This window comes from Pangasianodon hypophthalmus, chromosome 8 (genome assembly GCF_027358585.1).
Source record: "Pangasianodon hypophthalmus isolate fPanHyp1 chromosome 8, fPanHyp1.pri, whole genome shotgun sequence".
Lineage (NCBI taxonomy): Eukaryota > Metazoa > Chordata > Actinopteri > Siluriformes > Pangasiidae > Pangasianodon > Pangasianodon hypophthalmus.
In genome coordinates this window covers 20,728,668-20,741,122 of record NC_069717.1, presented here as the reverse complement: position 1 = coordinate 20,741,122, position 12,455 = coordinate 20,728,668, and the positions used below count along the sequence as shown (strand labels likewise).

Here is a 12,455-nt window from a genome sequence, read left to right as displayed (position 1 = left end):
TGTCACCAACACTCCCTGTTGTCTGTGCTTAACTGTCAATGTTGCCCTTTTACAGATTCTTGGTTATTTTGACTATGCCTTCACAGCTATCTTTACAGTAGAGATCCTACTGAAGGTAATTGCTTCTCCATGCCTTGAAGTTTTGTACTAGCTAAGCATTGTTAATGGTATGACTCTTGCTTCCACAGGTCCTAGGCTATGCTGATTATGTCTTCACTAGTATATTTACCTTTGAGATCGTATTAAAGGTAAACTCGTTTCTCTGGCATGGTCGGCCTTGCTGCATCACCGTTTGTGTCAAGTCGTCTCACAGAGGCCATTGCACTGTTACGTGTTTGTTAGCATTGCTCCTCTTCATAAGTAAACAAAGATATCTAAAAAGCATTCCTGTTTGGCATATGAAAAACTATGTTTTATAGTCTGTTTTTAGATCTGTAATTTGCTGGCAATTATAGTGGCTTATTACAGTGCACTGTAACGTGACTCAATAAATTTTGGAAATCAAGTCTCTAAACCAACACCATTGCTTAACGCCATAGTAACACTCCATTATTTTTTTTCTGGAATATGTGGTAGGTCTAAAACATTAGCTACAGGTTTGCCTCCTGTGAGATGTTTACTTCGGTGCAAGAGGTTGCATGGTATTCATACCCATAAACGTCATGGTATTCATGCACATGCACATCATGAAACATTGCATCTGCACTTCTGTCTGTATTTCAGTGCATCAAAAGTGAAAAAATGCTCTTCTGGAACCAGATGTGGGATTTTTAGCAGCATTTATGAAACTCTCTCAGTAGAGTGTTTCTAGATTGGAATGGACTGATTTGCCATTTTGTACTAAATGAATGTTCTTTATCTTGTGTTTTGTCTGTTTTTAATAATTCCAATCCCTTTTTTTTGAAAATGCATGTTTATCCCAAGAAACTATAGCCCTCCTGGTAGACTTTTGAGACTGTGTTTTAAAACACCGTCTGGTTTGACTTTTGTTTGGTTGATGTCTGAACAGTGTTGCCTGCAGGGGCTAGTGGATGGTAGAATGTTGTGCAGATCAGATTTAACACCCTCTTTGTTTGACTTGGAGACAGTGTTATGTTGTCTAATTGTTTTTGTGTTGTGCTTCTGAGTGGTGTTTTGTCTGGTGGAGTTCAGAGGGATTGAAAGGCATTTCATGCATCCCAAGGCACAATCTGTTGTGAAACTAGGAACCTGTATAAAGAGAGTATAAATCACAGTTATGATTGCCTTGGTCTGTTTTTTTTTTAATCATTTTCATGCAGATGTCATTGAATTCCTTATCTCAACCAGCAATTAACAAACTGACATTATGTGTTAAGAAAGACGTATAATGTCAAAAACCCCATCTATTGATTTTTATCGCATTATTATGGATCATTTATAAACCTGGTAGTCTTATTTTTGCACCCTTAATTACTTTCATTTACAAACTGACTAGAAGTATCAGTCAGCATATTATATCTGAATATAAACTACACCAGTAATATATAGAATATTGAAATAATGTGCATAAATATTGAAATAATGTACTTGCCCGTAAAGGAAAATTCCAGCCTTTTTTCAACCTAATCTCTGTCTACCCCATGCATAACATGTTGATATTCACCACAAACAAGATGTTTTCCTGTACTCGGAAAAGGACGGAGCATTTTTTGGCCTTACCCTGTGTTCACACCAGCAGCGAGTTTTACAGAACATCCACCGTCTGACCACAAATAAAAATTCTGCAGGGAAATGCCTGTGTGTAAAATGTATAAAGTGTAGCGCATTCCTGTCTACTAGTGTCAGAATGAGCCTGTTCATGATTTCTGCTACCTGTTTGATGGGCTTAAATGGTTTCATGTGCTGAAATAGAACAGCAAAAACACAGGTGGTGTTGTATTTTGGGTAAATCAAACACTTCAAGCCTGTAGCAGTACAGTAAGTCTCACCTGCTAGCTCAGGAGCTGCCACTAGGAGCATAGGAATAATCAGAATCAGAATATTTTTATTCGCCATGTACATGTACAAGAAATTTTTCATGGTGTTTGGTCACAGCACAATACATTCAGCACACACATCTCGGACAACACAATACAATTACTATCCTATCCTAATATACAAATATTACACCTTAAGCAGAAATGGTAGGTTCAGTTGTGATTTACATTACAGTGGTGGTAGAATTAGCAGCTGGATGCAGTTCAGGGTGTATTAAACGGAGTGGAACAATTGTGATATATATAATAAATAATAGCAGTTATGTATAGTAATGACAAAATTAATAAATAATATATTTGATAAATAGTAATAAATAGTACTATTCTTTTATAATATTTAAAATAATAATATTGAACTTGTGAAATAATTAAAAATAAATCTAATAATAATAATGATAATAATAATAATAATAATATGCAAGTATCTAGTTCAGGAACCAGGACTACAGTTATTGTTAATAACATTTAGTGCCCGATTGCTTGTTACTGGCAGGTCAGCACTGTAATGATTATTAACAGAAATTGCTGGTGCAAACAAGCTGTTTTGATGACATGCAGTTTTTATTAATATATGGATAATATCTGACACATTCCCTGGCCATGCATCCCAGTCGTTTATCCAGCTGTTGCTGGAAGTCGCCAGCTGTCATTGAAACTTCATTTCAGCCACGTTGTTGTGTTGTGTTGCTGCCAGTGTTTAGCACAGGGTTATAGTTGAGGTCTATGACTTGGAGTAAACATGTTTTCTGTTTTCAGAACAGGCAAACAGGAAATTCATGTTTGTTGTAATTACACAGTTGCGGTAGATTGATGTTGATGTTGAAGAAACACTGGAATTTTCCACTGAAGTCCCATTCAGAGACTGTACACAATCCTACTGAAATAGTACCACAACTGCTCTGAATGATTTAATATCACATAATCTTTTATAATTGAGAGGATGGTACGTGTATACGCTGTTACATAAGGGTGCAGTAGTATGTTTGACCTGCTGAAGGCAGTAGTTTCTGATCGTGGCTTTTACTTTTGTATGTTGTCTTTTCTGTGTCTTTTGGGCTGTTATTGATACTGTGTGACATTTTCATTCAGATGACCGCCTATGGCGCATTCCTGCACAAAGGCGCATTCTGCAGAAACTACTTCAACCTGCTGGACTTGCTAGTTGTTGGAGTCTCTTTGGTGTCCTTTGGCATACAGTATGTACCATACAGCACAGAGAGAATAACACAACCATAGAAAAAAAAAACCCCAAAGCTTCTTAACACAACAAAACAGCAATATTTACAAGTTACATTTAATTACAAAAATTGTTCAGTATGACTGGTCTGTTATGAGATGAGAAAGAAGTATGAAACAGATTATGGTTTTAAAATGTAATAGCTTCATTGAATTGTTTAAAGGCCTCAAATATGCTTTACTAAGAAATACAAATATATTCGGACCCTGGATTAACTGCAACTATACAGAAAGTTGGATAGAAGGGTTTATTGTAAATTGTGTGTTGTGTTCACAGGTCCTCAGCCATCTCCGTTGTAAAGATTCTAAGAGTACTGCGAGTGCTTCGTCCTCTTAGAGCCATCAACAGGGCCAAAGGACTGAAAGTAAGACCAGTGCTCAGTTTATAAAAAGAGAAAATAGAGCTTGGCTGTGTGCATATGTGACTTATGTTTTATTAGATGTATCTAATAAGCACTTATGTGTGCTATTATACCAATATAATACTAGATAACTAGAATTAACGTGCCTGATGACACCCAATCAAAGTCATTGACTTTAATTTACTTTAATTAAGTGTATGCAATGTAATAAATGTGATCAGTACAGACACATTTTTAAAGTGCCCAGTCGCCCACTTCTCTATGCTGCATGTTAATGACACAGTTTTGCGGTAAGATAGTTTCACTCACTGCAGAAGTTTGATTAACCCAAAGCACATCAAAGGTTTTAGCACTCCAGTAATATGCATTTGTAAAATGATACGCATTTGTAAAATGATCTGTAGTTTCATTTAAGAAGTAATTCAATTGAAATTATTATTGCATTTGCCTTTTGGAAAATTAAAAAGAACATATTGGAGGAAAAAAAGACTAAATCTTTTAGCTCACACTGAATGCAGTTAAAAATGTCAGTCCTTTCATTGAGTCATGTTGTTTCAATTGTGTTAAATGAGTCATTCAGATTTGTTCATTGATTCATTCAGTTGATCATGCCACTGTCCAAGATAGACAACAATCAGCACAAGAAATATAATGTAGCAAATAGTATTTGCTATTTTGTGTTACTTTTTATAATGATTGTATGTCCATGTTTGGAAAAATAATAATTTTTCACAACTAGCCCAATGGGGACTACTGTTGCATGCACTGAAATGCTTTTGAATAAGGCAACATGGGAAACACACTGACCCGGTGAAAGACAGAGGAGCCAATCTCTGTCGTGACCAAACACCAAGATATACATAGACTATGTAATGTAAACCTACAGAAAGTCAGTTTTATATATATATGTATGAGTTGTTCTGAGTTTACTGAAACTTTGCGTGCTTGCATGTTTTTTGGAAGTTCCTGAAAGGTCACATTCACCCTGGTTTTCTTCAGTGTATGAGTCAGTTTTTCCAGCCAGTGACAGGTCCACAACTACAAGCTATTTGCTGATTTACAGATGCTAGAGTCAGTCAGTCTTGGATCAAATGAGTATGATTGCAGTTTGCAATTGTGAAGCCTGTCAGCAGCAGAAGCAACAACTCAGTGCATTGCAATGGCTGCAATCGATTCATTCACCTTTGTGACTCATTTAGCAAGGCTGACTAATTCACAAAACCTCCTGGAGATCTGGGCTGCTTTTGAACTGCCAACAGGGGTTGTTTTTCATTTACTCTTATATATGTTCTTTATTTATGATACACTTTCGTCAGATCAGGCAACTCATACACCAATACACTCACATTAACACAATAAACAGGGCTTTTGTGACATTGCCAGTTTATTAAAAGTTACAGGAGTTGCTGTCAATCCCAAAAAAAAGGAAGTTTAAATTACACATTTTACGTGAAGTAGCTTACTCTGTATAGTGTTTACTTGTTCTGACATTAGCATTTATTTATTAACACTTGTGTCTTCCTTAATGAATTTGTTTGAAACTAAAAATAAATCTACATTATGCATCAAAATTAACACTGAGGTCATTTCATATGAAACTTCTGACCTTTAATCTGATGCAATTTGCTCTTTGTAGCATGTCGTGCAGTGTGTGTTTGTGGCCATCAGAACCATCGGCAACATCATGATCGTCACCACTCTGCTACAGTTCATGTTCGCCTGTATTGGGGTGCAGCTCTTCAAGGTAAGTTGATCAAACTTTATGAATATGGAGACTTTTTGCACAGTATACTAACAAACAGTTGAATTGAGGTATAAAAGTGCAGTATCTGTTTTCTCTAGGGGAAGTTTTACCGCTGTACAGACGAAGCCAAGTTGAGTAAAGAAGAATGCAAGTGAGTGTTAAGAGTCTATAATTACAGTCGGGTCCATAAGCATTTGGACAGTGACATAATTTTCATAATTTTGCCTCTGTACACCACCACAATGGATTTGAAATGAAGCAATCAAGATGTGATTGAAGATTGTAGACTTTCAGCATTAATTCAACGAGTTTAACAAAAATAGTGCATTAACCGTTTAGGAATTGCAGCCATTTTTTAAATTCGAGTCCTTCCTTTTTCACAGGCTCAAAAGTAATTGGACAAACTAACATTTTCTCCTTCCGGCTGCTCCTGTTAGGGCTCGCCAACGCGGATCACTCATCTCCATTATGGAAATTCGGCTTTTGATCCACATATTTGATTTGGCACAAGTTTTATGTTGGATGCCCTTCTTGACACAACCCTTATGTTTTATCCAGGCTTGGGACCGAGCTTTTGGTACCCAGCGTGGGGCTCAAACCCACGCTCCAGAGATTAAGAGTCATGCTCTACTGACCGAGCTAGCCAAGTGCAATTGGGCAAGCATAATTAGAAATATGTTAAATATAAGGATTATTTTTAATACTTGGATGCAAATCCTATGCAGAGGCTGCCTGAAGTCTGGAAACCATGAACATCACCAAATGCTGAGTTTCCTCCCCTGATGCTTTGCCAGGCCTTTACTGCAGCTGTCTTCAGTTGCTGCTTGTTTGTGGGACTTTATGCCTTCAGTTTTGTCTTCAAAAATTGTAAAGCATGCTTACTTGGGTTGAGTTCAGGTGACTGACTCGGCCATTTAAGAACATTCCATTTCTTTGCCTTAAGAAGCTCTTGAGTTTTTTTTTTTCCGGTATGTTTTGGGTCATTTTCCATCTGTACTGTGAAGCACCATCCTACCAGTTTTGGTAGGATGAATGAACATTTGACTGAATCTGAGCAGCTCTATACACCTCAGAATTCATCCAGCTACTTCTATCAGCAGTCACATCATCAATAAACAGCAGTGACCCAGTTCCATTGGCAGCTATACATACCCATGCCATAACACTGCCTCCACCATGTTTGACAGTTGCTGTGGTATGCTTTGAATCATGAGCCCTTCCTTTCCTTCTCCATACTCTTCTCTTCCCATTTTGCAGGTGCAAGTTAATATTGGTTTCATCTGTCCTAAGAATCTTGTTCCAGAGCTGGTCAGGCTTTTTTTAGCTGTTTTCTAGCCAAGTCTAATCTGGCCTTTCTGTTCTTGAGTGTTACCAGAGGTTTGCATCTTGAGGTAAACCATCTGTGAAGGTGTCTCTTGATTATAGACTTTGATAGTTAATGATACGCCTCCCCCCTCCAGAGTGTTCTTGACTTGGCTAGATGTTTTGTGAATGGGTTTTTCTTCACCAAGGAAAGAATTTTTTAGTTGTCTTTTGTGGTGTTCCAGGCCTTTTGGTGTTTCTGAGCTTGCCAGTGCATTCCTTCTTTTTAAGAATGTACCAAATTGTTGATTTGGCCACTCCTAAAGTATCTGCTATCTATCTGATTGGTCTAGTTTGTTTTTTCAGCCTCCTTGAATGATAGCCTCCTTCACTTGCATCGACACCTATTTAGACCGCATATTGAGAGTTGCCATGAACAGCTACCAAATGCCAAATCAACAATTGGAATCAACTCCAGACCTTTCATCTGGATCATTCATTCATCCTTAATAACTGTAAAAATCAGAATACATATATAAATATTTGGAGCATTAAGCAGATGCGGATAGTGGCATTGTGTTACACCCCTTGTGTGTGTGTGTGTGTGTGTAATCTGACCCTCTACTATCCTTTCTACAGGGGGACATACATACTGTATAATATTGGTGATAACGCATTGCCACAAGTGCGAGAGAGGAAGTGGTTCAACAGTGACTTCAACTTTGACAACGTTCTGAATGCTATGATGGCTCTCTTCACTGTGTCAACCTTTGAGGGCTGGCCAGCGTAAGAGCACCTTCTGTCTTTAAAACGCACACATACAGTACATACATACATTCATAGAGTCACATATATAGTAAGCTTTACCAATTGCAGATGCTGCTTTGGACATGTTATTTTATTTTACCTATGTATCACCTTTTTTGCTATTTGTACGCATTTATTTTCTCTCAAGCCTCTTATACAAGGCTATAGACTCAAACCAAGAAAACATGGGGCCTATCTACAATTACCGCATCGAGATCTCCATCTTCTTCATCATCTACATCATCATCATCGCCTTCTTTATGATGAACATCTTCGTGGGTTTTGTCATCGTCACCTTCCAGGAGCAAGGAGAGAAGGAGTACAAGAACTGTGAGCTGGACAAAAACCAGGTCTGAAGGCTGCTGGATTGTGAAATATTTTTCTTCTCATAAGACAGTGACATAAGATTTATTTAATTCAGGATGGAGCATTTGTTTTCTGCTTGGTTTTATCCACACAAGCAGGATAGCAAGTCTTACGCACACTTCTGTTCTGTTAACTTTAGTAAGTAAAAATGTGGATCAGATGTTTACTGGAATGTTGCTGATGCTGAAATGTAGGAAAAAAGGTCACATTCTAATGCTTGGATTTATAGTGGTATTTGCTGGTAGTGGTCTACCAGATCCTCCCTCAAATCCTCCCTCAAATCCTCCCTTACTTTTCCTTCCCTTCCCTTGCCTTCTCTTCCCTTCCCTCTTTTTCATTTCCTTCCTATTATTTCCTTTCCTTCCCTCTTTTTCATTTCCTTCCCTATTATTTCCTTTCATATCCTATCCTCTTTTCCTACCCCTTCCCTTCCCTCCTTCTGAACTGTTATGCAAATTTACGTTGCTGTACGTGCAGGTACTCTGTGGTACTTATTGTTTGTCTTTCTACCTCTGTCTCTTCCTCAACAGCGTCAGTGTGTGGAGTATGCTTTGAAAGCTCGTCCATTGCGGAGATACATTCCAAAGAACCACTACCAGTATAAGTTCTGGTATGTGGTAAATTCCACTGGTTTTGAATATGTCATGTTCATTCTCATTATCCTCAACACACTCTGTCTGGCCGTACAGGTAAGGAGGAAACGTTTCCTTAATGTGTCAGCTTTTATGCAGAAACTTGAAAAGAAATTTTGGCTTTAATCATCCTGCAATATATGTTAATATATTTATTTCCTTTCACTCCCTCATTGTTACTGCCCATACAGCATCATGGCCAGTCTGATCACTTTAATTATGCTATGGACATTCTCAACATGATGTTCACAGGAGTCTTCACAGTGGAAATGATTCTTAAACTCATCGCCTTCAAACCCAGGGTATGATATCTGAACTTTTGTTTCAGAGAGACTTTTTACAATTACACGTTAGAAGATTCTTCCCAAGAATAGGATTTTAATAATTAGAGGGGGTGTTTTGCTGTGGTACTGGAAGAATGTAGGGTTTTCCTCTCTTCCCAAATTCCAAAGGTTCCCTTAGTTTTTTACTTTTGTCCCAAGATCTGTTAAGTTAATCCCTCCATATTTATTCTCCTGCCCCTCATTCCCCCCTTCCTCCTTTCCGGCTGGATGTTAACCCTCTTTGCCTAGGGTTATTTTGGCGATGCCTGGAATGTGTTTGATGCCCTGGTCGTGATTGGCAGCATAGTACACATCATTCTGAGTCAGGTAGATGTGAGTACAGTCCCCCCACCCCCAATCCCCTAACTCCACTCATCCTCTTACCCCTCTCTCACTCTGGGCTTGTCAATGTAGGGCACAGACCTTGTACTGTATATCACCTCTGCAAATTCTATGTATACTGAGTTTAACCACCAGAGCGGACACCATAGATCCAGGCCGCACTAGAAAGTGTCAGTACGTTCTTCAGTGGTTCATCATTGAGGCTGAACTATCTAAACTGTATCTATGGTAACCATGCTCTGCTTGGGGGGGGCACTGTGTTTGCGAGAGTCTTACACAGAATTTACATTCAGTTGTAATAAAGACTGCAGCAGGTTAGAGAACTAAAGTAGTGCACTTCATGACTGTTATGACTTGAGGATAGTAACAGTAACTCCGCTTCATGTCGAACCACATCATACAACACCGTCGTGAATTATTTACTTATAAATGCATGCCCCATTGTGTTTTATTCCTTACTTATACCATAGTGATTATACTTATGGATTATACTTATTCCTTACTTATATCCCACAATGAGTACAAAATTTCATTTACACTTTTTAAACATTTATAGTTCAATCTAATGGAACATCTGCTGTTATCACTATTGCTGCTGTCTCAAACTTTTTGCAGCCAGGGACTCCTTTAACTGTAAAATACATTCCCCAAATCCCCTCAGTACAGATCTATTTTAATGAATATTAGTGTGGACAATAATATTTTGGCTATTTATTAGAGCCATAGAGCGTTCTATTGCTGAACTTTCCACCTACAGAACACTTTAGGTCCATGTTGACATTTATTATAGACCTACTTGTTTTTGAGTTATTTAGTTTGGATAACCATAAGAACTCAATTAAGCAATATTGCATAAGCAAAAGTTAGGTTATATTGAATATAGGCCATATTTGGCATATCGGCAGAGCTGTGATTACCTACAGCCGAATCACCCATGGGGGACCCAGACCCCACTTTGAGAACAGCTAACTTACTTCATAACAGCGAAAAACAGCCGTTCCTTCACCAGCCTAATTTTTTGTCTCTGCAAAAAACATATTGACTGTTACAAAGTGCTGACACTAGAGACTCCTTCCTTAAATATTAAATAAACATCCCCTTACAGATAACTTTACTATATCTACAATTATATATTTTTTTGTTATATAACATGTTTTAAGTCTCCTAAGTCCCTGTGAATGAGCTATTACTGTAGAAACGGTAATGTATTAGAACGAGCACATTAATATAAACCTATTCATTTGAATTACAGCCGGCACTACACACCTTCTGACCAATCAGAATGGAGAATTTATCAGCGCTGTGGTGTAAAGGAGATTAAATAATGTTGTGCAGGGTTGCACGTGCATTTTTCTTTCATATGTATGATGAAAAATGCATCATGTACAACATTAAAATTACATATTAGCATTTAGCAACTCCATAAAGTTAATGTGCAGAAACACAGTGCTCCCTTTTCAACTCTGTTTCAATGGCTGCACCATCATAACTTTGGCTTTCTTTTCTGTGTCTCTCTTTCTACCCCCCTTACACTTTCTTTCTTCTCCTGTCCCACATCTCTTGTTTGGTGGGTGTGAGCAGCACTATTTTACCGATGCATGGAACACGTTTGACGCCTTAATTGTTGTTGGTAGCGTCGTTGACATTGCAATCACAGAGATCAATGTAAGTAGTGGTGCACCTGTTTGCTTGGCTGATTCCCCCTCCTGAGTGAAGGGTCTTGCAGTCTTTTCCTAGCAGACACTAGCCTCGCCTAAGTTAATTCAAAGAATGAATATTCTGATGTGTTTATCACATTTGAATATGTATAAACGCCTTGTAAAAAAAAAACAAAAAAAACAATGCTTCTGGATATCTGCAAGGCCCTACACATACACTCACAGACTTGATGTATTAATGTTCCCATGCTTTGCACTGTAATGTTGAATTCATATATTCTGGATATTTGCTACTTGCAAGTGTGTGTTTTCTGAAGTCATTTATAGAGTTGAAAATTCCGATATACATATATATATATATATATATATCTGCATTTGTAGAAGTATTATAGAAATATTAACATTCCCAAGCTACATTTGAGTGCAAAATTTGCAAACCTTTTGGATAAAATGAAAAAAAAGAAATGTAATTTATTACTAACAAGATATAGCGTGTCAGGTTTGACAGATGTTCTGAATTTGTGAACATTACTATCACAAGTAACAAAAAAAAATGTCAAATAGTTGATGTTACGCCATAAATAGTGGAATTTTTTTTTTTAATTATCAAGCTGTATTAATGCGGGCATGTTGGTTTAGTGGTTAGCACTGTTGCCTCACACTGCCAGGGTTGGGGGTTCAAACACCGCCTCCACCCTGCGTGCGCGGAAACTGCATGTTCTGACGTGCTTTGGGGATTTCCTCTGGGTACTCTGGTTTCCTCCCCCAGTCCAAAGACGTGCGTTGTAGGCTGTAAGGCTAACACATACTTTCTCTGAGACACGTGAATCCAGTCAGCCACATCTTTTCAATCTTCTGCTCATGCTGCAACACAGTGCAGGGTAACACACTCGAAGGAAAGCGCTATCCACCCTCTTCCGCATACATGAGCTCACAGACTCTTATGATTGGCTAGTGTCGCTGACAGAACTCGAGATCTCCCAACGGTAGGGTGAATACTTTTCTGGTTCTCCTGCCACTCAGGAGCCTAATTTAATTAATTTCATCAATTCGTTAATAAACTTTTTGTATTTTCCTGTTGATTTTACCTTATGTTTTGCATTGTTGGCTTGTTGCAGGATACACATTTCGTGTTTAACACTTTAAATTCTTTTGAATTGTCAATTGAAATAAAAAAAAATCCTTTTTTACCATTCAAAAATTACAGGTATTGCAAACCTTTGCACTCAACTGTACATGTAAATACATAAAACATATATATTCTGAATGGAAATATCAGACATCAGACATGTTAGGTTAAGGAAGTAGAGTGTGTTATTTCATATTGTTAGTGTGCATGTTGTTACGCATGTTGAATTTAATAGTAAACTGGTTAAACTAAAGTGTAGAATGTTTTTATTACTAGCTGTTATTCAGTAAAAGGAATGATGTAGGGAGTTGTTAACTCTAGTGCTTTGGTTTTAAAGCAGACTGAAGCTCCAGTAGTGGCAGAGGAGCGAGGGGTAAGAAGCCCCGTACCTCCGTTGTTGGTGCTACTTTTCAAAGGACTACTTCATTCAGCAAAGCTAAGAATGGCAACGATTGGATGAAAGCTAGCAGGGTCATTTAGCTTGAGTACTAATAAGTTAATAAGCCCCTACTACCTTTCATTCATCTTTATTTAAGTGTCATTCAGTGTTAGCATTT

General features: G+C 37.9%; 1 protein-coding gene across 27 annotated transcripts in view; it reads left to right on the top strand.

Moving 5' to 3' along the window:
• cacna1db (calcium channel, voltage-dependent, L type, alpha 1D subunit, b) overlaps positions 1 to 12,455 on the top strand; it is a 118,593-nt gene that overhangs the window by 84,060 nt on the left and 22,078 nt on the right. For 3 of the 27 annotated variants that reach the window (XM_053236095.1, XM_053236103.1, XM_053236102.1), the window contains exons 22-34: positions 56 to 115; positions 189 to 248; positions 3,087 to 3,193; positions 3,511 to 3,598; positions 5,232 to 5,339; positions 5,438 to 5,490; positions 7,281 to 7,427; positions 7,597 to 7,798; positions 8,345 to 8,503; positions 8,638 to 8,748; positions 9,019 to 9,102; positions 10,693 to 10,776; positions 12,236 to 12,271. In XM_053236095.1, coding sequence (XP_053092070.1) covers positions 56 to 115; positions 189 to 248; positions 3,087 to 3,193; positions 3,511 to 3,598; positions 5,232 to 5,339; positions 5,438 to 5,490; positions 7,281 to 7,427; positions 7,597 to 7,798; positions 8,345 to 8,503; positions 8,638 to 8,748; positions 9,019 to 9,102; positions 10,693 to 10,776; positions 12,236 to 12,271 — 1,299 coding nt within the window. The remainder of the gene's footprint in view (positions 1 to 55; positions 116 to 188; positions 249 to 3,086; positions 3,194 to 3,510; positions 3,599 to 5,231; positions 5,340 to 5,437; positions 5,491 to 7,280; positions 7,428 to 7,596; positions 7,799 to 8,344; positions 8,504 to 8,637; positions 8,749 to 9,018; positions 9,103 to 10,692; positions 10,777 to 12,235; positions 12,272 to 12,455) is intronic. The other 24 variants (XM_053236111.1, XM_053236114.1, XM_053236096.1 and 21 more) reach the window with 14 other exon arrangements.